This window comes from Chanodichthys erythropterus, chromosome 3 (genome assembly GCF_024489055.1).
Source record: "Chanodichthys erythropterus isolate Z2021 chromosome 3, ASM2448905v1, whole genome shotgun sequence".
Lineage (NCBI taxonomy): Eukaryota > Metazoa > Chordata > Actinopteri > Cypriniformes > Xenocyprididae > Chanodichthys > Chanodichthys erythropterus.
The window spans coordinates 47,519,762-47,546,850 of NC_090223.1; the positions used below are offsets into that span (position 1 = coordinate 47,519,762).

The 27,089-nt window shown below is 38.7% G+C and overlaps 1 protein-coding gene across 1 annotated transcript in view; it reads right to left on the reverse strand.

Moving 5' to 3' along the window:
- olfm2a (olfactomedin 2a) overlaps nt 1–16,061 on the reverse strand; it is a 110,961-nt gene extending 94,900 nt beyond the window's left edge. Inside the window, exon 1 of the mRNA XM_067376447.1 lies at nt 15,499–16,061. Coding sequence (XP_067232548.1) covers nt 15,499–15,555 — 57 coding nt within the window. The 5' untranslated portion in view covers nt 15,556–16,061. The remainder of the gene's footprint in view (nt 1–15,498) is intronic.
- Between the last annotated feature and the right edge of the window lie 11,028 nt (nt 16,062–27,089).

The window sequence follows — 27,089 nt, forward strand, 5'->3', positions numbered from 1 at the left end:
TAAAATTTGTGAAATCTTCTGAATCAGATGACCAAATATCAAATAAGTATGCCATTTTAAAAGTAGCCCAAATCCCATGTGAAAATAATGAGATCTCATATGCGTTTTTGCTCTTTAGACAAATAAAAGCAGAATTGGTTGACAGTGTCAATGTGACCTTTGCATTCAGAGTTCACTTTTTAATAGCTTTGTACCCTTTCAACATGTCACATTAGCAATCGATGGCTCTATATATAACATTTTAATTTACTGTGAGCAGATGGCCACATTTATTTGCAGAAAGGAACATAATGCAGACTGACACAAATGAGACACCAAAGAGACTGTCGATTCAAAACACAGTGTCAATATATTTAGTACTGTCATGCCTTGTTGCTAAGAGTTTTGAGAGCAAATTATAGTGTGCATTGTTCTGCTACCAAATTGATGAGCAGATTGCTTTATTTTAAGATGAAACCGTTGCATAGTTACCACTGCGATCGATCGTCAGATTGTGAATTCTTTCCACCACAATAAAGCAGCCTTTTACATCAAAATAAGTATGTATATCTATCACACCTCACGTATATGCGAAGCATGTAGTCAGGTGACACACACCAAGCCAATTCCCAGCATAAAGAGTTTAATATCACACACAGAGGCTTGAGGCTCTGTGTGCAACTGCCATATTTATATTCCAATCTTCTACACCGAAAACCCACATCGCAGAGCTCATAAAAGATTCATTCGGTGGTGGAAAGCAAGGTCGCAGAGGAAACCGGTCAGGAGGTAGTTACTACAACATGCCAACATCAGACAAAGGCAAAGCGACCGTGCGATCACACCGGCAGACAGCCCCACCGTCCCATTATTACGATAACCTCCTGCCCGGAGACTTTTGACTGACCCAGCCCCCGGCTGATGTGTGTCGTCTCATTAGGGTGTGTTTGTGTACATGTTTTATTAGGTCACGATGTGCGGTGGCAGTAGTGTGTGCGGCTGCGTACAGTATTAGTAGGGCAGAGCAGGGGAGGACGGGCCTCTTACGGGCTGCTCTCGCGGCTGTCAGAAAAATGTCACATTCGCTTAGAGTCAAGGCCACAGAGCCAGGGCAGCCCGACAGACCTGATACCGCATGCCTGATATTCACGCCACCAAGCAGACAGAGCCGTAGCCCAACACAAAGACAGGCAGAAAACGATGACACGCTTCTTGAACAGGATGCTCTGTTAATCTGCCGCTTGGGTGACGGAACAGATTCAGCAGGACTAAAAGAAGAATTTAATGTACCAGCTGTACTAAACGTAATTTAATAATGTCAACCCGACCATGCTGTGTTTTTTTCTTGCACACAGTCCCGTGGCTTTTTATTTTGGCTGTTAAAGGAAAGTGACAGATATTTGGGATCGGATTGAGTTGTACTGCTTTAATGTTACAGCCTTCTGCTGCAGAGATGAGCCTCGGGGTCTCGCCTGGGGAATGACATGCAAACAGACCCTTCGCTCAGGCTGTCATCTAAGGACGCGAAGTCTGGTACTCCATTAGGCCGCAAGTCATTCGAACACGCACATCTTTTTGAAATTTACAATGGCACCTAGAGGCTTATAAAAGCTCAGCCAGGACACCTGGTGTGGTCAGCTTAGGCCACTGTTCCCCCGATCCATGCTGAAGTGTGGTGTCACACCAGGACAAACAAACATGCTTTCAGGTAGAAACATTTGGAACATTTTTACTGTTTAGTCCTTTGGTTTGGTCTGAACCAGCGCTTAGAGGCTGACTCTTAGCAAATTAAGCCAAACACACTGGTGCAATGCTGCTACACCTGTAAAGGAAACATCAAGCAGATGTTCAAATGTTCACATAAACATCACTAACAGCTTCTGAGTGCCTTTTTTCAACTTTTTAGGTTTGCCACTTCCTACCGCAAAAGGTACAATCACACACAAATGCAAACATCATGAGCGAAAACTCTGTAATTAACTATAATTAGTAAGGGAAAAATACTGAATCCATTAGTTAAATGGTTGCAATATTGTACACAGAATGAGAAGTTTTTAATCTGATTAGCTGGCTTTATGTTTTTTCCCCCTTATGTTTTTGTTTGTCCACCAGCAAACAAAACTGTGTTGTCAGTTCCAAGGAAAAACTAAACACAAAATTTGCCAGATCTTGTAAGATTCATTGCATTAAATCTTTGGGAGACTCTTTGTAGCAAGTAGGGCTGCAACAATAATGGTAATCTCAATGGTAAAAAGTGTCCCAATCAACATGAATTCACCTATATACCGATCAGGCATAACATTATGACCACCTTCCTAGTTCCTAATATTGTATTGGTCCCCTTTTGCTGCCAAAGCAGATTATACCAGCGAGACATGGACTCCACTAGACCCCTGAAGGTGTGCTGTGGTATCTGCACCAAGATGTTTGCAGCAGATCCTTTAAGTCCTGTAAGTTGTGAGGTGAAGCCTCCATGGATTGGACTTGTTTGTTCAGCACATCCCACAAATGCTCGATTGGATTGAGATCTGGGGAATTTGGAGGCCAAGTCAACACCTCAAACTCATTGTTGTGCTCCTCAAACCATTCCTGAAACATTTTTGCTTTGTGGCAGGGAGCATTATCCTGCTGAAAGAGGCCACAGCCACCAGGCAATACCGTTTCCATGAAAGGGTGTACATGGTCTGCAACAATGCTTATGTAAGTGGTACGTGTCAAAGTAACATCCACATGGATGGCAGGACTCAAGGTTTCCCAGCAGAACATTGCCCAAAGCATCACTCTGCCTCAGCCGGCTTGCCTTCTTCCCATAGTGCATCCTGGTGCCATGTGTTCCCCAGGTAAGTGACGGAAACGCACCCGGCCATCCACGTGATGTAAAAGAAAACGTGATTCATCAGACCAGGACTTCTTCCATTGCTCCGTGGTCCAGTTCTGATGCTCACATGCCCACTGTTGGTGCTTTCGGCGATGGACAGGAGTCAGCATGGACACTCTGACTGGTCTGTGTCTATGCAGCCCCAAACGCAACAAACTGTGATGCACTGTGCATTCTGACACCTTTCTATCAGAACCAGCATTTACTTCTTGAGCAATTTGAGCTACAGTAGCTCGTCAGACCACACGGGTCCAGCCTTCACCCCCCGCGTGCAGCACTGAGCCTTGGCCGCCCATGACCCTGTCGCCGGTTCACCACTGTTCCTTCCTTGAACCACTTTTGATAGACACTGACCACTGCAGACCGGGAACACCCCACAAGAGCTGCAGTTTTGGAGATGCTCTGACAGTCGTCTAGCCATCACAATTTAGCTCTTGTCAAACTTGCTCAAATCCTTACGCTTGCCCATTTTTCCTGCTTCTAACACATCAACTTTGAGGACAAAATGTTCACTTGCTACCAAAAATATCCCACCCACTAACAGGTGCCATGATAAAGAGATAATCAGTGTTATTCACTTCACCAGTCAGTGGTCATAATGTTATGCCTGATTGGTGTATAATGTTTGAAACATTTTAGTGCACAAAATATAGAGCTTTTTTATGCTAAAAATGCTGACATTATGTAGTTTTACAGCTACAAACTTAACAGCTCTGTGCCGATAGTCAAGACCTGTGTGTTTGTGAGGACCCACAGAAGTGTCAACACATATTGTGAGACTCCTCTTATGTGGATAAATAAATAAATATTGAGAGCAGCAGGTATTTGCACAACTGTCATGAGAGGGACAAAACCTAGAATCTAATCTCACACTTCTCCTGTTCCTCTTTCCTGCAGACAACGCACAAACACCACAACGGTCACAGAGCAGTAGCATCTCTGCTCACACCAGACATGCACACACATGGACTAGTGCGCATGCATGCACGCTTTCTGCCCACATTCGACCCCTCCGCTGTGCCACACACAATACAGGCTCATCAGTGGGTCCTAATCAGCCACCTCTCACAGTGTAGGCTGTGCTATTCAATTGCCTCATCTAGCCCTGCATCCGCGCACACTCCCTGATTGTAATGCGTTACAATTGAATGTTAATGGGAACACTTGAAGGTGGGCGATGGGAGGAGGCTTATTCATTTCTCATTGCTTGTTAGTGCCGCTCATACGCTGCCTGTGACATTATTATGATGTCAACTATAGTATCATTATAAGCAGACGCCCCCGCATGTGTCGCGTATGAAAATATTAACATAATTTTCTCTGTCCACCTGCCATTGTGATTGTTGCGTGGCTAAGGTGTGCCCTCACATACATAAGCAAAAACACACACACTCACGAGACAAAGGAAAGGTCATGTTGCATTAGTTAGTAGTTTTTTTATATTTATATAGTAAATGTGAATAATTTGAATATCATTTTCAGAAATGAAAACCTTTGACATTACTAACTCAGTAGTCATCTAATTATGAATTACAAGGGGTTGTGTGTAGGGCTATGCAACGGCCAAACATATTAACACGATATTTTTTCCATATTATTCAATATTGATATTTATCACAATGTTCATTTACCATTAAAGGGGAAGGAAACGCTTTCCACATATGTATTAGACCTTGAGAATGAATGTAAACAGGGCTTGCTTGACATGAACTTTTTGGCTCATCAGCCACTGTGGCTATTGGTTTCCGAAAGTTACTAGCCACTCAGCTTTTTCACTGGCCACAATTTTGACACTGACACCATGGGGAAAAACCGCCATATAGATATTTTTTAATATCATCTATTAATTGGGCAGCAGGTATATTAGGCTGCTGTCACTTTAAGACCTGACACATGGATCTATTTTACTGTTACTTGTGTGTTTTCTTTCTCAACTGTTTATGTTCTCTTAAAACATAACTGACTGTGTTTACGTGAATACTCGCCAAGACTGGCATTTTGACATTATGTTGTGTATTTGACTGTTTGAGCTCAATAAGCAGCGAAAAAGAACTCAATTTAGTACTGAGAGGCGGCTTTATGTGTGCGCACTTTGGGTGCAAGCACAAAATCTGCGGGATTGAGTAAAATTATGCGCAATACACGCAATCCAATGAAATTCAAGCCCTGTAACAACAACAATATTCATCCGGAGAAAATGAAACAAGTAAGTGTGAGGAGGCGGGTTTGGGTGTCAACTTGTTCTCTGAGATACTTTCATCTGATCGATTTTTGAAGATAGCATATATGTATCCTTCCCTACCTTTGATATCCCACAATCCAATCCTAAAAGAAAAGATGCCATCTGAAAGTTGCAGTTTCTGGTCAGTTTGTGTGTAAACGAACATTTTTGACCAACGTTTTCCATTTCTGATGCCATTTCTAGCGAGAAATTACTATAGTAATTAAATATTTGTTTGGTTCTCACTAGAGCTCGTTCTATTTTGCTGTAGATCATTAAACTGTCCGAAATCAGTTTTATGAAGCGCCTTCGTGCACAAACGCTGCCTGCAGAGTCAATGCGTATAAGGCAGTGAGTCAGCTGACTACGTTTTTGGATGCAGCCAATAACTCTCCATGCTAGCAGGTGGCAGTGTTCTGTATTCGTTATTCAAGCATGGAAACCGGAAGAGCTAGGACTGTGGATATGCAAACCATTTTCACACAAATCGCGCTTAACTTTCTTCAGTACAGATGGCCATGAAAATATGATTGCCATCTTGACTTTGTTGTTCGCTTGCTATTATTTGTGTTTTTCTCTTCATGCACAGGTTTGTTAAACAGCCAATCAGAGTGATCTCTCTCAGCAACGAAAAGCTGCTGATGAGGGTCCAACTAGTGCCAACAGTGAGGGAAACACCACAAAAACTAGGCTGACAGACACTTGATGGCCTAATACTGGCCGCCTGCCGACCTCCAGACTTGAAACTGAAATAATTCGAATAACGAATGAATAAATTAATTTATCATGAAAATTATTTATTGCATTGTTCTATGCAGTAAACTACAGAGAAGCTGACACTGATAAGTAATAATTATGAGGTCTTTTTTTAACGATTTATATATTATCTTACTGTATGTCCTTGCTGTGCCCTTGTTAGTATAGCATCTTGACGGGCCATTAATGGCCTGGTTGATAGGTTTTAATTGCCTTCTGTTTTTCATTCTTTTTTCTAAAACTGAAAAATTTCACACTGTTTGTGTTTCAGTTTGTGGGCTGTTTTACATACACAGTAAAAAACCAGGGACATTTCCAGGGACAGCTCAACAAAAACAGGAACTGTACGCAGAAAAAGGGAACATCTGGTCAACCTTTAATAGAGGACAATGGGCAAATTTAACCAGGATTACACCCCTAGAAACACCCTGGGATGTTTAATGACCACAGCGAGTCACAGGTTGACATTTCACATGAAGGGCAGTGCCTTTTATAGTATGATGTCTCCATCATCATTTTGGGGCATTAAGGCTCAGGTACAGTATACTTAATTTTCCATGTTCTGCTTCATCTCGCACACAATTAGCATGCAAGCCTTTCAAAGTACACTCCTTTGACCATGAGCGTGGATAGGCACATTTGCCAAGTGTATGCTATCTTTTCAAGTGCTCAAATCACTCACAATTGAGCTGTTGTTCATGCGAACAAAAAAAGCCTGGCTGGACATTGATAGTGTGTGCGGACATTAGCAGACTGTACTGATGATGAGAATTACATCACACAGACAGTAAGCTGGAGTGGAACGCAAACAAGGGAATTATACCTTAAAGGGTTAGTTCACCCAATAATGAAAATTCTGTCATTAATTACTCAGTAAATGAGTAATTTCAGTAAATGAGGCTTTGTTACGTGATTCGAAATTTCAATGGTTCACCACTGGGGGGCGTGACTTTGGCAGTTTGATACGCGCTCCGAACCACTGATTTGAAACAAAAGATTCGTAAAGCTTCGAAGCTTCATGAAGCAGTGTTTTGAAATCGCCCATCACTAGATATTGTGGAAAATTCGTTATTTTGTTTTTTTTGGCACACAAAAACTATTCTCGTCGCTTCATAATATTAAGGTTGAACCACTGTAGTCACATAAACTGTTTTAAATATGTCTTTAGTAGCTTTCTGGTCATCTGAAAGTGTTAATTATCTTGCTGTCAGTGGAGGCCTCACTGAGCCATCGGATTTAATCAAAAATATCTTCATTTGTGTTCTGAAGATGAATGAAGGTCTTACAGGTGTGAAACAACATGAGGGTGAGTAATTAATGACAGAAATTAAATTTTTGTGTGAATTAACCCTTTAAGACTAACACAGACCACCAGGTACCACCAACACCTCTTCCACCAGCAATCTTTTCCCCAAGAGGTCTCCCATCCGGGTAGACGCCAGACTCAATTCTGCTTAGCTTCCGTGGGAAACCATGCAGGAGACTGAGGATGACAGCCTTTGGTGTTAGTGAAATGGAGAGCAGCTGTGGGTCTGCTGGCCGCTTTTGTTCGTGCTCGGAGTTCTGGTGGAGAGATTTATGCCGCTGGTCCTGGGCCTTTTCATTTATCTAATTCCCCATTTGGAAGTTGGACTGATGGCTGGCAGAGCACATCCTGTCCGACCTGCCTAAATGTCCTTGATCTCAAAGGCAACTGATGCTTTGTGCACATCACTGCCCCCTTTTGACCACCGTCCAAAAGCACCGTCACCGCTTCCGATATTTATTAGTCTCTCAACAGCCAAAATCCACTATGAGGCCATTTTCATTGCCAAGCTAACTTTAGAAAGTAGGCCTAATAGGTTCACACACATTATCTCACATCTGATCAAATGGGTGTATAATAGGCCTTTTAGCTGGTGGGCAAGACGAACTGACTTGGACTGCACCATTCATAATTCAGAGAATGGGCTTTCACTGCAAAGCTTTCTTTAGCCTGGATGTGCACCGAAAGTAGTGATACTCTCCGGGCAGCTGCTCGCATCCAGGCCGCTCTGGTCCAGTGCCATGCAAACACTCCATCCTGACCAAATCTGGCTGGATCATGCTACCACCAGTTGCTTATTCGAATAGATCCTGCTTGGATGCTATTTCACAAGCCCACAACATAGGCCAAGATAAAAATTCATGGTTTTACCAGCTGTAAATTAAAAGACACCTATTCAGGGGAAGCTTCGCTTGACCCCGCGTGACTAATAACTCTTACAAGAAGTGCAGAAATTCCATCTGGCTTCCAGCTTAACTGACATAATTCATTTTATCTCATATTTCCCTCTTAATAAAATCTCAAGACTGCGGCAGCCGGTTTCTACTGAGCTTATTATTAAACTACTGCAATTGAACGACTGAATTCCAAAGTACAACCGAGAGTTTCTACGAAACAGCAGGTCTAAAGCACATTATTTCACTTCACTCCAGCTGGGCGACTTCTCTATTTCTCAAAGGCCTGTGCGTTTAAACATTCTTATTAAACAATTGCAGCCATTTGCTGTTGATGCACATCTCCAGTGTATTTACAAATCGAAGGGAAAAAATGGGCTGCAAACAGATTTTGATCAACTTATGAGGGTTTTGTCTCACAGTCGCAACCAATTAGCACCTCTCCCCCGCAGAGAGTTTGATATAATAGGGCTAAATAGTGAGTAAACAGACAACCCTCTCAATTCACATGCTAAAAGTGGCATCTCAGCGTCTCTGGCGGCTAGAAAAGTGTGGTCACCAAGCCTCCCATATAGTTCCTTTTTAAAAATAAAAAATGATAACTTCATTGATGGACGGCTTCAAATGGAAGCACTCTGCCTTCCAGCTGGAAGGAGATATCCGATGCTCTCCTGACAGCTCTGTGATGCCATTAAAGCAAGGAATGATCAGACACATCCAGTGGGGCCCTTGAGCTGCATATCTGAGCTAGCGTGTTTGCCTCTAAAGCACTGGCTAATTACATTTGATGAAGATGTTGATTGCGAGCAGATTTGTGGCTAATGTCTGTCATTGTGCGGCCGAGGCACTCATTGCTGTCATCGTATACAGTATGTAATTTATACTTGAATGCATAGATTTAATAAACTAATCAAAGTTTCTTTAAAGGGATAGAAAATGATCCCATAATTTATTTACCCTCAAGCCATCCTAGGTGTATATTACTTTCTTCTTTCAGCCAAACACTATCAGAGATATATTAAAAAATATCCTGGCTCTTCCAAGCTTTATAAGGGGAGTGAATGGTACCCGAGATTTTGAAGCCCAAAAAAGCACATCCATCCATCATAAAAGTAATCAATAAGGCTCCAGGGGGTTAATAAAGGCCTTCTGAAACTAAGCGAGTTTTTTGTAAGAAAATTATCCATATTTTTCCGAAAACGCACCGGCACATTTTGCAGGATCTTTTTCACATTGCAGCAAAACAGACTTAAAATACTGTGTCATTTCTTGTCATAGAGACATAAGTAATATATCAATTGAAACTATAGAATGTCTTCTTTTATTTGTGTACACTCAGAGTAAAAACACAATGTTGTGCTTTTTGTAAAATAAAGAAAACTAACATGATGCTTGATCTCTCCTCTCCCTCTGAATGAAGTCCAATCTGATAGTTCTCAGAAAATGAACTGTAACTTATGAATAGTGATGACAAAAAAAATGACACTGATGTCTAAAGAAACGTTGAAATGTCAGGTTTTAAATTGTGCAAGTCAAATCGAAAACAAACCTTCTGTGTTTATGTAATCTGTATGAAAAGAGAGCCATGTCAGAAGTCAGAGATTCAGCTCATTACCCGCTAATGCGGCCACGCCCACAGAGCTAGCGCTATTCAGACGCAAATTCAGTCAATACATGCATACATCGTCTCAATCGTGTATTAATTGTCTTGAAAAGTGTTTATTTGGATGTTAAAGCCATAGTTAGCGATCTCTAGTTCCTAGTTCCTTTTCTTCTTTATATGAATTTGTGGCCTAAAGGTGTACAGAGCGCCCTCCGGCTGCAAGTATGAATTGAAAACACAGTATCCAGCACTCATAGTGATGACAATAAATATTACTTCTCAGTATAGAAAATTGACATAAATATATAAGAATCCATCAATATTTCTCCAAATGTGCATGCTTTTAAGCTAAAAGCCTATATGAAATGCCATAGAGGTAACATAATTGTTCAGACACTTTGCATCACAGAAATACATTATATTTTAAAGAATATAATAAGCAGCATAAGAAGCAGCATAATTTTTACATAATTCTGAAGCAAAAACTCTAGTCTACAACCTCTAATAACTAGAATTCTTGTGAACACAGATTTAATATACTTTTTTTTGGCCTTATTTCAGTGACATAAGTTTTTTGTTTTTTCAATAACCACGCATAAACATTATTCCTTCAAAAATACAAACATGTTCCTCACATATTACAGTAGCCTAGTTTGTTCTGAATACAGTGTAATGACACTTTTGTCATTTATATGTTTATGAACAACTGAAAAAAGCACCAATGTCAGGACATGTCTAAACTTCTCCAAGCCCCAAATCAGCCTCAGACTCCAGAGGGTTAAAACTTTATAAACTATAATATCTAGCTTCCGGTAAGAGCAAGTCGAGTTCTGGTGACAGAGTGACCTCTGACCCGGCGCATGACATATTGACGAACGCAGAAGTGCAGAGGATAGAGCAAAACAAAACACTGGTCATGAATTAGAAGTACAAAATGAGAAATTTTAAAGAGAAATGTTGGAGGAGCTTGAGTTTGTTGCCTAGCCCTGTTTGTTTGAACAACAAGAGGCGTCTACTCTCATATAAGCTTACGCTACTCCTACATCCTTCGTCATATGCTGGAACTCGACTCTCTCGTGAATGCACAAACGTACGTTACCGTAAGCTAGTGATTACAGTTTATAAAGTTATGATTATGGGTATTTTGCTAACAAAAATCCATCACTTCACTTCAGAAGGCCTTTATCAAACCTCCTGGAGCCGTATGGAGTACTTTTATGATGGATGGATGGATGTGCTTTTTTGGGCTTCAATAAAAAATGGCACCATTCACTCCCATTATAAAGCTTGGAAGAGGCAGGATATTTTTTAATATAACTCTGATTGCATTTGGCTGAAAGAAAAAAGCTGTATCCTCCAGACTACCAGAAAAAAAAAAAAAAAGAAAAGTTTTGTGAATTTCGTTTTTTTTTTTTTTTTTTTTCATTACATTGTTTTGAATTTTCTGTAGAGGACACCAGGACTCTAAAATAAGACATGAATAAAAATGAAAAGGCAAAAACAATGGGATTTTTAGGTTTCAGGATTTTTTTATACCAAACTTTGTATAAGGATGATTCTCAGCTATGTCATGAAAGATATAACAGAATGAGTTGATACACCATTTTGCTTTATCCATAAAATAGCCATAAATGTGTTTTCCTATTATATACAATGTATCTATACACTGTATCTAATTTGCATATTCATGTGTTTTGGGGCAATATCTAATGAAAAAAGAATAATAGGCAAGATTTTTATAATAATATCTAATATTTCATAGGAATATTGATATATAATTTCATTCCCTATTCACTTGTTGTGTCACCCAAAATGCGTAATAAACATGCTTTAAATCCTATAGTGTCCTCTACAGAGGGCATGTATGAAATCAATGTCCTGTTTTGTAACACAAAGTCATATATTTTTTATCTGAAACCCCATTTTCCTGAGATGTTGATTTATGACAAACATTTTGAAAATTAGACAGATTTAAATAATAATTACAAAATATTATCATATTTCCAAGAGGGTGTTAAATTTGATCACTAAATTAATGTCAGACATTTTAAAGACCAAGGAAAGGGAGTGGTCATGGAAAGATTTGGCATCACTGAATGTGCTCTTTACAAGACATCCAGACTTAAAACTGACATGTAAGGTCTCAGAGAAATGTGCTATGTCCTCTACAGAGGACCAAACTGCATTGCTGGGTGTCAACTAGGATGGCTTGAGGGTGACTAAATTATGGGATAATTTTAATTTTTGGGTGAACTATCCCTTTAAGATTCATGCTTTCTTCTGTATCTTAGCGCCTAGCAGTAGCTCCCGCTTTGAACTGTGCTAATGATAGCAGTCAATAGATGTCCAAACCCAACTGCGAGCAGCCACTCAAAACTAATTAAGAAGACGAGACCCCAATAAACGTACATCTGTTGATACAGACATAAACTGTTTACCACACAGTGACTCTAAATAATACAATGTACTACATGCTTGGGAAATAAAAACAAAAATGTCATTTACATCCAGTGTAACAATAAAGGTGTGCGCAGATTTGAGTTAATGATTATTGAGAGAATCAGCGCAGAGAGCAAACGAGCTTTTAATTCCTTAAACTGTTATTGTTGCTAATTTGCATTCTGCTTTAAACTCGACATTTTCCCAGAGCCTAATTAAACCCGGTTTCATCCAGTTTTATGGCCTAAATAGAATTTCATCCTCTGTTTGTCCTTATTTAAGGACACAATACACATACTTATGGACATTCACACAAATGCAAAGACGTACACAGTGCGAAAGCGTGTGAAGTGTGTTAAGTATGTAAGCGATGCAACCCCATCATAAAAAGGAAATTGCCAAGGTCAAGTAGGCGTCCATCTATATCACTGGTTGTCATGGCCCCAGGGCATTATGGGTACTTAACAAACACACGTTGTGAGCATCTGTCTCATTGAAACATGTTGTATATTTCATGGTTTGCATGAGTGCGTTCAGTGTTAGTATGAAGGTTTAAATGTGTGTAAGGCTACACACATTGGATGTGCATGTTTCTTTGCATCCCATGTGAAGTATTCCTAGCAGTATAGAGACACACCAGAAGAATTCATCAATTTTTTATGTCTACATTGCTACATCAGGGAGATGGGTGTTGCCATTTTTTCTCTTCTCCATTTAATATTTAATGCAAACACTTACAACAAATTGTCCCCTAGGGCCAATTATGAGAGGTTTGTGGTGAAGAAATGGAAATATACATTCCTACGCATGCCTACAGGACTCTCATATCTTTCACTGATGCGTTCTCATTTACATATCCTAATGTATGTCTGGGACAGCGGCACTGGCAAATTTGCAAACTGTGCACACATCTTGTACCGTATCATTTCCTTTCCTCTAATATTAAAATCATTCGCAGACTGCTTAACATACTGTTTTATAGAGCACACAGGTTACATCTAATCAAATGCATCATCTCCAGTCTGTAATTATGCCACATAGTGGGAAGTCACATGCTCTTGGGTTTTATTCGAATTCATTTTTACTCACAAAAACATTAACATTTTATTAAAATAGCATGCAATAATGAATTTCTTTTTTAATAAAATAAAATAAATGAAAATAAAAACATGACAGCTGTTTTTTTTTTTTGCCTCAAACTTTAGTAGAATTATTCTCAAATTCATTCTTCTACAGCTTAGTATCTTCTAGATCCTAGAAGATAATAATAATATGTATAAACCGATATTACATCTTACCTCAGTACCTGGGCAGGTTGCATCAACAGAAAACATGGACATTTTAAATTTGGTACATTAACGCACACTGTAAAAAGTAATACGTTACATCTACTCAAATTTTTGGCAACAGATTTAAAGCAATATTATTAATTAAATTCAACAAATAGAATTGAGTCAGAATTAATCAAATTAATTCCTAGATGTCAACCATTTAAAATGTGTAAAATTTCAGTAAAATTTAAACAAAAATATCTGAATAACAGACAGACGTCAAAGATGAATTAAGAACTCTTGAACACTGAATACACCTGATGATAACAAGCAGAATCACTGAAGGAAAGAGAAACAGAAAGAATTAACAGAGATTTAGATGTTGATTTTATTGAAAATGTTTGATCGCCATTATAGTGATCAGTGTTTCATTTAGTTGGCCAGTTTGACTCTTTGCTTTTTATGTCAGTTTGTGGGTTTTTTGTAATGGTGTTTGCTAATTTTACACATTTTAAATGGTTGACTTTTAATTTGATTAATTCTAACTCAATTTTTACATGTTGAATTTAATTAATAATATTGCTTGCAATCTGTTGCTACAATTTTATTTAGTAGATAGAGCGTATTACTTTTTTACAGTGCATTGTGGTAATCAATTTTACTTGTTCTGAATAATTATTACCCAACCCCTTTCATTTGAACCAATCTCATTCAAAATGTTAAACATACAGGAAACATGTAAGGCCAAAGTAACAAATAAAATGAAATAAAAACATAGGCTACCAACATAACATACAGTGTGTGTGTGTGTGTGTGTGTGTGTGTGTGTGTGTGTGTGTGTGTGTGTGTGTGTGTGTGTGTGTGTTAGTCACTCTCACAATTGTGGCAAATGCAGCAGAAGTGCACTGGAAAATTTTACAGTACAACCGCCCCATCTGTTCAGTCGGATGAGACATGTTCTGTCATTTAACATCCATTTGCATGATTTCAAAGCAAATTACAACAAGAAATCTTACTTTCTCACATCAAAATGGGGTTTGTCCTGGAAATCCTTTATATTTTTTACACGTAGCCTACAGCATCTCCGTTCTTCTCTAAAGAGTGGTCATGTATTTTATTGATGTCACCCCTGTATCTAATGCTGCCTTCACGTGCTGTCAGAAATTTGGTAATTCCCACTTCTGAAGTCGTGATTACGAGCTCATCGCATTCAAGTTTCGAAATGGGAGGGCGTTCATGTGCAATTTTTACCTAGGAAACTTTACATGAATTCAGAAAGCACATGAAGGCAGCATAATTTCCAGTAGGTTAAATTGATGGTGTCTCCTTTGCAGTCTCCCCCTCCTATTGCGCTTTATTGCAAAATAAAACCTCAAATTAAATATTGACTAATTTAACTGCTATTTAAATCAGCTTTTATGAAGTTGTCTCATGCTGTGACACACGTAATAATTCCCCCAAAAACAAAGTGCGAAAATGTCCGAGGCTATTTCAGCCAATCGCAAACGCCTGATCGCTGTCCATGGTTCTGACCAATCAGGCCCTAATTTACAGTTGCGTTAATAAACGCGTCTTTTACACAATTACAAGTGTGTAAATTGGCTATTGATAGCTGACATTTAAAGAACACCGACTAAAAGAACAGTAGTTGAAAAATTCACACTCAACTACCGTGTGAAATTTTCGCATGTCTGATTTTTTTGCCTGAATATTTCCGGGTCAGGTATCTCTTCAATTCACATCTGTCACTTCAGTTCTCATCATCCAGCGCGAGGAAATCTTACACTCGAGGGGAACAAACGAAAACAGCTCTTACAAGTGCTTCTGTAACAATATGAACTGCGCTTCAACAGTCACAAGTCTGGTTGTGAAATGTACAGGGTTGAGGACAGAGATTCATTGCGCAACTTTTCAGTCCTCAAGCTGTCGTCCTCCTAATATAGAGTTCCCAGATTCTTAGAAAATGCGTGCCGAGAGGCTCAGTTGAGATTTATTCAAGCAGTGATTCAGCCATTAACCTCCAATGAGCTAATTAGAGCGCTTGTTTCGAAACTGATAATCAAAGAAGCCATCTCGCAAACAATGCGTATTTACAACACATGTTGTGACGGTGAAAACGAGCGGTGTTTCGCATGCTACGAAGGCGGCTTACCTCGCAGGGTATAGTGGATAACATTAGCAGCAGGAACATGGCACTGAAGAGATGCATTCCTCTCGAAATGACAGCGTTCCGACCACCACCAGCACTTGGACACTTTCGTTCTCAGAGCTCGCCCGCTTTCCTAACAGTCCGCGCAGGATTCTGTCAGCGTTCTGTCGAGCGCGCGACGATCCACATCACAGGCGGCACGCGCTGGGGTTTATTCCACTCACGGAGGCAGATTACCCCCACTGTGCCACGGCACAACGAGCCGCCTTGTGTTTTATGATTAGTACCCTGTCTTTCGCTTGTGACCGCCACCAAGAGGTCAGCGTTGTAAACGGGCACGGGAAATGAAGTATAGCAGAATAGTTTCCCTCTCAGCAGGGTTTTTGAAGTGGGATCGACTGCCCGAGCTCCAGTTGCAGAGGTTGGAAGGTGACTAATGTGCTTGCGATGCTCCAACGCTAGGAGCAGCACACTTTGACGCTCTGGGAGCGGATTCAAAGAAATGCCCTGCTCAAGATGCAGCCGCTCCAGTCCAGTGTGTGTGTGTGTGTGTGTAAGAGAGAGAGAGAGAGAGGAGGGTGAAAGAGGAGGCTTTGTGTTGACAGCTCAGTCTGTTGCACAAACAATGGATTTTTGAGATGGGGATAAATGACATGCATGTCCTCAGGAGAGCTGTGACATTATGATACGGGCGGTTTGATGATTGGATTAGACTTTGAGCAGCGTATTAGTGGCTCTTTGCATGTGAAAGAGAGTTGCTGACAGTTACCAGCGTCTCTAAGTAAGGGATAATGTACGTAGTCTGACGGTCATTATTGTTAAATAAACCCCGAGTCTTGTATCACCCTGGAGGAGTTTATTTTGTGCTAATGACCAGCTTACTGCACATTATCCTACTTATTACATGGCTACTTAACAACTAAATAAATAAATAGACATAAAAATTTAACTTGAGGTTAAGTTGTTTTGTTTACTTGTAGAGGCCATGGAGAGATGACTAAAATATTTAGGATATGTAGGTTTCCTGGATGAGCATTCAGTTGTACAGTGTTGCCATGGGCAATAGCATATTTCAGAAATAGCTGACTATTATTTTTAATCAATTTTCTATAAAGCACTTTGAATTAATGTTGTTTATAAAATGTGCTATACAATTAAATGTGCTACTGTTCAAAAGGTTTTTTTGGGGGAGGGGGGGGGGCTACTTTTATTCAAAAAGGATGTATTAAAATGATCAGTAAAGACCTTTATAATACTAAAAAAGATTTCTATTTTGAGTAAATGCTGTTATTTTGAACTTTCTGTTCATCATGAATCCTGAAAAAAAACTATCATGGTTTCCACTAGTGTTGTAGGCTACTCGAGATCGGTCTCAAGGCCATTTTTTGAAGGTCTTGGTTTCGTCTCGGTATCAGACTAAGAGGACTTAAATTTTATTTAAGACAGGTCAAGACCACGACTGCAGGGATATCACTAAATTGCTAGTGCCTTGTCCGATTTATTTGTTAACATAAATAAATTGTATTGATGTAAATCTTCCTGCTTCAAATAAATGGTAACTTTTTTCTAATTTGATTTCTTTTGTTACTGCCAGTGCTGGGGAGTAAGTAGTTACATGTAACAGAGTTATGTAATTTAATTACAAAATAAATGTAACTGTAATCTGTTATAGTTACTGAGAAAAAATTTGTAATTTAAAGGGTTAGTTCAACCAAAAATGAAATTTCTGTCATTAATTACTCACCCTCATGTCGTTCCACACCTGTAAGACCTTCGTTCATCTTCAGAACACAAATGAAGATGTTTTTGATAAAATCCAATAGCTCAGTGAGGCTTCCACTGCCAGCAACTCCCTTTTCAGATGCCCAGAAAGCTAAACATATTTAAAACAGTTCATGTGAGTACAGTGGTTCAACCCTAATATTATAAAGCGTCGAGAATACTTTTTGTGCGCTAAAAAAACAAAATAGCGACTTTATTATTGATTCGAAACGATGCTTCATGAAGCTTCGAAGCTTTACGAATCATTTGTTTTGAATCAGTGGTTCGGAGCACCAAAATCACATGATTTCAGTAAACGAGGCTTTGTTGTGTCATAAGTGTTTAGAAACTTCAATAGTTCATGTGACTTTGGTAGTCTGATACATGCTTTGAACCACTGATTCGAATCAAAAGATTCGTAAAGCTTCGAAGCTTCATAAAGCAGTGTTTTGAAATCGCCCATCACTAGATATTGTTGAATAAAGTCGCTATGTTGTTATTTTTTGCACACAAAAAGTATTCTCATCACTTCATAACATTAAGGTTGAACCACTGTAGTCACATGAACTGTTTTAAATATGTTTTAAGTAGCTTTCTGGGCATTGTTGCTGGCGATGCAGGCCTCACTGAGCCATTGGATTTTATCAAAAATATCTTATTTTGTGTTCTGAAGATGAATGAAGGTCTTACGGGTGTGAAATGACATGAGGGTGAGTAGTTAATGACTGAATTTTAATTTTTGGGCAAACTAACCCTTTAAATTACAGTTACTTATGAAAATGTTAATGATTACAAAGGGGGTTACATCTAAATATTTTCTGTAAAAAGCTAGGATATGTTGAATAATATGAATTAGTTTAATCAATTTCTTTCCCACATTGCATTGACTGCTCTAAAATATGAGACACCAATGTTTCAGGAGTTTAGAACACACAGGACACTTGCTTATTCAATAACTCTTTTATTTTCTGTTTGGGTTTATGTATATGCTTTCTTTTTTTCTTTTTTTTTAAGATGAACTGTTTTTTCCCAAGGCGTTGTTAGATGCCATTGTTTCCTGTCATAGTTATGCAAAGATTTGATTTCAGGCAATATCACAAGAGCAAGAAAGCTGCTTTCATAAAAATGAGCAGGATTGCAAGTGATATTAATTTTATACAAATGTTCAATAAATAAAATGTTATTTTTAAATCATTAAAGGGATAGTTCACCCAAAAATGAAGATATTTTAAAGAAAGTTGGTAACCAGACAGTTGACAGTAGCCATGGACTTGGACTATATGTATATATATCATTTCTACTATGAAAGTCATTGGTTATATCAGCTGTTTGATTACCAACTTTCTTTAAAATATCTTCTTTTGTGTTCAACAGCTGAAAGAAACAACTTGAGGGTGAGTAAAAGATGACAGAATTTTCATTTTGGGGTGAACTAACCCTTTAATCTAAACATTAATTATGCAGTAATGCATGCATGTAATTTTACCAATTCAGATTCAACGTCTGTGCCACCTCTGCAGCGTAAAGATGATAATAACAAGAAAAGTTTCTTAAGCATCAAATCAGCATATTAATGATTTTTGAAGGATCGCATGACACTGAAGACTACAATAGAAAACAATTTTTGGTGAGCACAAGAAAACTTCTTTCCAAAACATTTAATAATCTTACCAAAAAAAAAAAACTTTTTTCAAAAAAACTTTTTTTTTGGGGGGGGAGGTGGTGCAGAATTTGGTGCAGCAGCTCTGACACACATTTTATACCTTCACTTCAGTTGCACCAATGTTACACACTGCAGTCTTCTTACAGTTTCTCCACAGTAACAGTTTCCTTTTGTATATGAAATAAATAAATGAGAATAAAAAATGTTGAGAGACAGACGGTAAGGAGGAGGAGAAGCAGAACCTCTAGATGTTGTTGGAGTTTGTGGTAGGGTTTTGATTGTCCTGGGTTTTGACAGGGTGGATTATGTTTTTTACCCTCAAGCAATATGAATGTGCATTAATAAAGAAAGACGCCAGAACACACACTCCTGAATCAAACTCTAGTGCAAATGCCTGCCACTCCTATGCATTATTTATGAATTATGAAGAAATATGATAAACATATTATGGCTATAGCAGGCCTACTTGTTGATCACTAATGTGAAGGTCACAGACCTTTATGATGGATCATTTACTTATGTACATTTATTTACTATTGTAATCGGAAATGCCAGAATAACTGTATGGCAAAACTGCACCGCAGAGATTGGAGTCTCTTTATTGCTGTTGAGTAGTGATATTATTTAAGAAGCTTCAGAAAGTGTTGCTCTTTTTTCTTGTTTTTCAGTGCCAGTTTTCATTTATGCATATCAGATAAACACTAATTAGCTCGCTATATCTATCTGCATTCTTAAATATGTATGACAAAAGCAACATTACTTTACACACACAAACACACACACACACAGAAGTGGGCAGAAAACTTAGAAAAAGTTCTGTGATTTCTGAGGCATAGAGCCAAATCAAGTGTTCATTCTCTCTCTCGGTCTCTCTGTTTTTGCACACTTGGCTGCACACTATGAAGAGGACATGAAGCTAAAGTGTCTATATTTTCCCCACTATCTCTCTCTGTCTCCTTGATGGTGGCAGATAGTCCCTTTGTATACTGAAGGCTGCAGGACACAATGCCTAGAGTTTAGTGTGTGTGTCTATTCAGAAGGAAGCTGTATTAAGCAGTTATTGTTCCTAACCGAAAACTAACAACCATTGAAAGGCAAAAGCTTAATTATTTTCTAAATGACGTACATGAAGTGGAAAATGGTGAGAACTACAGTAGTTATCCAACAGCAGGCTGCCTTCAGAGGGTAATGCAGTGGGTTTTAAGGAGGACTGAACAGTGGAAACAGGAACAGATCGATACCTGTTCATTTCAAAGACTGTGCATTGATTTTGGGCCCATCCTGATACGGTAGAAAAGATGCATTGGAGTCTGAAAGATGTCTGAGCTGCTGTGTACCCCTCGTGTGAGAGCAGCTTAACTGTGTCTCAGCACCATCAGCATTCTTCCGGTCACTTCCACTTTCCCAAGCAAATGTCAAACACTGTCAGTAAAGCCCAACATGCGGTTATACTTCAGCATACTAAGGACATAGCACATTTATGGAAGGCCACTTCTGCTACATAAGAAAAAATCTGGCTTTGGTAAATCTGAATAATGACATATAGAACATTAGACATTAGATTAAGCCAGGATTATGTCTTAGTTCAAATAAGCTTTTTTAAACACGCCTTAGAAAAAAAAAAACATTACTAATGTGCATCTTGAGACAAAACAATGGCACTGACATGTTTTAAGATATGTCAGTGCAAATTGCTTTCAGTTAAAACAGTCCTATAAATATGATAAAAAGTCAATATTATTACACAAAAAGTCATAATTGGGATTTACCAAAGCATGTTATATAAACAGATAATCATAAGTCAATGTATGACTTATGAAGAAACAAACCATTCATTAATGATTACCACTTCAGCAACTACTAAAGAATCTGATTAATAGATTAAGTAATATATCTTAATTTTAATAAATTTTTAATTATCTGTGCATTAGTTAAACATGAATTAAAGGGTTAGTTCACCCAAAAATGAAAATTCTGTCATTTATTACTCATCCTCATGTTGTTCCACACCAGTAAGACCTTCGTTCATCTTCAGAACACAAATTAAGATATTTTTGTTGAAATCCAATAGCTCCATGAGGCCTCCATAGGGAGCAATGACATTTCCTCTCTCAAGATCCATAAAGGTACTAAAAACATATTTAAATCAGTTCATGTGAGTACAGTGGTTCAATATTAATATCATAAAGCAATGAGAATATTTTTGGTGCACCAAAAAAAAACAAAATAACGACTTATTTAGTGATGGCCGATTTCAAAACAGTGCTTCAGGAAGATTCGGAGCGTTATGAATCAGCATGTCGAGTCAGCAGTTCGGAGTGTCAAAGTCACGTGATTTCAGCCGTTTGGCAGTTTGACACGTGATCCGAATCATGATTCGACCAAAAGATTCATAACGTTCCGAAGCTTCCTGAAGCAGTGTTTTGAAATCGGCCATCACTAAATAAGTCGTTATTTTGTTTTTTTGGCGCACCAAAAATATTCTTGTTGCTTTTTAATATTAATATTGAACCACTGTACTCACATGAACTGATTTAAACATGTTTTTAGTACATTAATGGACTATTATTATATTACTCCATTAGGTCTGCCTATAGACGTTTTAATCCCCTGGATCACGCTACAAACATAATGATCTTAACTTTATTAATTTATTAATTTACTATTAATAGTAAATATGTAAAGTTGCATAAAATGGAAATGCTCAATAAAGTAGGCTAACTACGTTACCTCAGATGGATAAATGGTTGGATTACACAACTGATCACATAAAACATAAATAGGTTAAGACAATACATCATTTACTGAAGGTGTCATAAAATTTACTTAATTTGAGAAATTTTCTATTGTGTTTCTGATTTAGCTGTGAGATTCGCCGATTTTGGGTGCTTAAGATGTGATGGATTCTATTGTCCAGCTGGCATTTTCACCCCAAAATGGCTGCCGCGCTGCCGAAGCCCCTCCTCGTGGCTGTTAGCCAAAAAGCATCAGAGTTTTGTCTCTCAGGTTCTATGCCTGTTCTGTCATCTTTTTGTGCTAATGTTAGGTTTTGCTTAGTCTTATGTAACTTTGTTACTTTGAGTTTGATGAACTTAAACCATTTACGCTAATCGGTTTCCTCAAACCATTTAAAACTCATTTCAAACTGAATGAATAAAATAAAATCTTTAAGTTGAGTTTACTCTAATGATTGACTAAACCAACACTAAAATATAAGTGAATTTAACTCAATGTATATGAGTTTACAGTACTTGGCAATCGGTTTCCTCAAATGGTTTGAGTTCGGGATTTACAGTGTAGAATATAAATAATAAAACTTGTTTGGCAAACATTTGCTTAAAAAAGGTTTGTAAAACATGGCTTCTGTCGGTGCCGATAGCCTAGTGGTTAGTGCGCCGACATATGGCGCCAAATGTGCCTCAAACGTCCTGAAAAGTGAAGCCACGGGCTCTTTGATCGCCCCCTGGAGGCTGGATGCAGTACAGGTCATAAACCCCGCCCTCTCAATGCAGACGAATAAGACTTAGGTTAAAACATAAAAATAAATTATGCTTAAAATAACATATTCCGAAAGATGGTTTTGGTCATTTAAGATAGTTGTTATCACGCTGATTTATATTCAATTGTTTGTTTTTGTGATAAGTTTGATTTTAGCTAGCAATTTGGTGCTATAGAAACGGGGCGTGTCGTCGTGATTCACAATTGATTGACAGCCTCTCTGAGGACTGTCGGGGCTTCGAGGGGAGATTAACTAACTATTAATTTTCAATTTGTGTGTTATTTCACACTGACAAAATGAGCTGTTCAGCAGTAAACTGTACTAACTGACCTACAGGATCTAACGGATATCTGAGCTTTTCTTGGTAACGTTAAATGTGGGCTTCATAAGCTAATTAATAAACGTTATTACACGCCTAATGTTAGCCATGACGGGAAAAAAGCAGGTGATCGTTATCTGGCAGTCACTAATTATTTTTATGGGTATAAAATAATAATTAGCAGGATAAAACTAATGATAGCCTACTCTAATTAATTAAAGAGCATTGTCTACAACAATCGATCTCCTGTAACGTTAGTTTAACCCTTCATTTAAAATGGCAGGACCGCTTCTGACATTTTAGAGTTGTTTCTAGAGGCATATTATATTGAGTTTATCTACTGAATTTGCTGTCTCAAAAATATTATTGCTGTAGAAACAGAATAGCATATTATTTTATAGGTAGAATTTTAAATTGTGTATAATTTATATAGCCTATTTAAAATACAGCAATGATGACGCAGTCGTCTGGGCGGAAGTTTGATACCGCGACTCCGCCTCCGGGCTCCACTGATGATTCCTTCTCCACATGCCCAGGCTCCAAACTTTTTTTTTGACGTTTTTGCGTAACGTGTCAGCGCCCATCGGTGTCCATTTTGGCTTCAGTTCAATACAATGGAAGGAAGCGGCATCTTTTTTTACAGTCTATGTATGGCGCGAATGCGTTCACGGCGACCCGAGTTCGATTCCCATCTCGAGGTCCTTTGCTGATCCTGCCCCCCCTCTCTGCCCAATGCATTCCTGTCTGCTCTCTACTGTCCTCTCTAAATAAGGCACAAAAAGCCCATAAATATAACTCAACAAAAAAAAAAAAAAGAAGAAAACATGGCTTCTCTGTTGATATTTGTACACTTACAAAACAAATGATAGCATTGCCTTTTTTATACATCATCTTCCCAGCATCAGAAAACAGAAGGCTATAAGACCAGAAGCCAGAATCATCAGGATTCAGAAGTCAGAAAGGTCAGAATCACCAGGATTGTCAAACATCCAACTCTGACGGCGTCACTCTCTTGCTTTTATTGAGACAACTGGTCATTCCTCAGTCCAGTCTGCAAACCACAGCAATACTTTTCTGGGTCATAAGAAGCCCAGATCTGGTCACACCATTCAGCCACTGCCCTCCTATGGGGCAAGAGGTATAAGAAGTGGTTTGTTGCCATAGCAATGTCCATTACAGTCCCAGTAGGAGAAGGTGTGAGAGGCAGATTGCTCGTCGGCCGGCGGCAGACAGAAGCAAACATGGCGTTTCACACCCTCCCATGGGCGGTTGCACATTTAGTACCTGCTCGTAACCAAGGCAACTGGGGCAAGGGCGAACAAAGTTCAGAAGTATTGAGATGCAGTGCACCGATGCGTTGTTTGTATGTGTCCATGAACTTAGATGAGTAAACAACACGTATCTGCACTTAGATAAGGCTTGTTGTGGGTTCACTGCTGCTTGCTGATTGATTCTTTGAAGAAAGACATTCACACACTGAACTCCACAAGACTGTTTTAATCACATTCATCAGTGAAATCAGTGCTTCAAATCTAGACCTATGATTTCTGAACACCACAGGCACATTTTCAGTCTATGTTCGATAGCCTGTATTTGTGTCTAATTGGATGCAGAAAGAAAACATAATGGGATATGAGAAAATGCATAACTCTGTTTTTCGCTGCCAACCGAAACCTGCAGTTATTTGCTGTCGGCAATTCTCTCTGTCGTTTTTTTCTGCTCCATTGAAACAGAAGACATTTCATGTTTTGTTTTTTTCCCCATGAATTTTAATTTCAAAATAGGCTTCCTGTGTTTTCAACAACCCAGAGAATGTCATTTTAATGCACGCTGATGTCAAAATCTGACTGGAGGTCTTTTGACAGTCGCCCCTCATGTCAAAGTTACGTTGGTGGTTACGTAGGCCCCTCATTTCTCAAACCTGGGGTAACAGTAATAGCCATCTGAAGACGTATGGTCATAAAGGGCATTCTGCTGTGAAATTACATGCTTTTATTTCTTTTTTTAAGGGAATTGTTCATGCAAATATGACAACTGATTCTGTAAAGGGCTATTAGGGTTGGCATGGCAACGGCATTTGTAAACCAAGGGCCGTAGCGCCATTAACACACTCTCCAGATTATGACATCACTCCCTCTCTGGCGTCGCAAGAACTGATTCACAGGCAGACGGGGTAAACAACAGAACTGTGAAAGAGAGACTAAATTTCCTTGCTTCTTCATTCAGCTTTGCCCGGAAGTGAAGCCGTGTCCTTAGAGGTTAGTCGGAATCGGGTATGTTTTTCCATGGCTGTTCCCACTGAGTCTGTGTGTATGAGCAGACCGAGAGAAAGGGGCTGGGGGATAAAAGAATGGTTTTACATAATTAAGCAGATAGTAGCGATTACAGGAGCTTAGCCGCAGAGCACTGAACTCCACGCACTTGGGCTCATTATGAAGTTAAATACTCCAAACTGTCACTGATGGTTTAATTACAGCTCTGCTACGGAACAATCGCTTCAAACCCGTCGGCACAATCCGCAAACCTTCCCCGAAACTCACAGCATCAGCCCGGAAAGAAGCCGAATTTCCCTCTTTTCCTGCATTTCTTATACCCCAGAGATAAAGGGAGAGTAATTAAACAGTCATTATGATGCACTTCCCCTGCTGGCTGACAGCGCTGCATTCTGATGGAGGAATTCCTCTGCTCTCACTTTCAGCTGTTCTGCAGACGCGGGGAGTAATGGAACACTTAAGGCCGTTACATAATCAGGATGCAAAAAATGGAGAGTGGGGTAAACTGTGCCACTTTTCACTCTAGTCTAGAAAATGAGAAATGAGATGGGTGAAAGAATAGGTTACACTTTGTTTTAATGTGACGTTGTTACAGTGTAATTACATAAATAAGCAGTGTTGGGGGTAACGTGAGTAACGTAATCAGATTACTTTTTTCAAGTAATAGTAGTAACGCATCTCTTTTAAATTTACAACTAAATATCTGAGTTACTTTTTCAAACAAGTAATTCAAGTTACTTTGTTTTCCCATTTATTGACTGACAGCTCTCCTGACCCCATGTTGAGAGATATATGTTGAGAGTCCAGAGGTGTTGTGTGCGCTGTGTAAACATGATGGTTATTGTCTAGTTCTAGACATTCACTTATCTCACTTGCACAAAAACCAGCAATAATTAAATATGTTAAATAACACAAATATACTTTATGTATTTAATTGTACTTTATTAACCAAATGTCTTTGCTGCTGACCTTCAATGATTCGATTCAACCATACTAATAAGCAAAAATGACTTTAGATAAACATCATAATTGTGTGTGTGTTTTTTAAGAAAAATACATATATTTATGTGGTGTGAAGTTTGATATTTGAGAAAATATATGTGGTCACTAACTTGATTGATTCTTTTGAATTTTTTTTTTTTTTTTTTTTTACATTTTTACTGAACTGTACCCTAAATGTGTCCTATGGTGTGACATAGCAAAAATTAAGAAAAGCACTCGTAATAACACAAATAGCAATAGAGAGATTTAGCTTTTTTGTTAGACGCTTATTTTCATAAAGTGCTATTTATTTCAAATTATGAAACGGTTAGGTCCTGTCCTTGATTCTGATTGGTCAATAACTGTTTTATTAACGATAAACCACAGCTATACCGCTTCACCCAACGGTTCTGTGTATCACTACACAACAGCTTTAGCAGCCACTCTTAGCAATGCAAACTGTATGTTCTCAATTGATATTGTTCATTGAAGCTTACAGTATTATGTAGAAGAGTATTGTGAAAAAGAGATCGAGTGAGGGAGTTTATTACCTGCATTCAGATTTAGCATTTTCCTTCAGGTCAGTCCTATGTTCATAATAAAACATCTGTTTAAATGTCAGATGTATTATCTTGTCCTTTTAAAGGTGCCATCGAATGTTTTTTTTTACAAGATGTAATATAAGTCTAAGGTGTCCCCTGAATGTGTCTGTGAAGTTTCAGCTCAAAATACCCCATATATTTTTTTCATTAATTTTTTTAACTGCCTATTTTGAGGCATAATTAGAAATGCACCAATTTATGTTGCGGCCCCTTTAAATAACGCGCTCTCCGCCCCCTCCTGAGCTCTCGACTCTATCACTGCATCAACAAAGTTCACACAGCTAATATAACCCTCAAAATTGTTCTTTACAAAGTGTTCTTCATGCAGCATGTCAAATCACGTAAATATGGTATTTATTTGGATGTTTACATTTGATTCTGAATGAGTTTGAGGCTGTGCTCCGTGGCTAACGGCTAATGCTACACTGTTGGAGAGATTTGTAAAGAATGAAGTTGTGTTTATGAATTATACAGACTGCAAGTGTTTAATAATGAA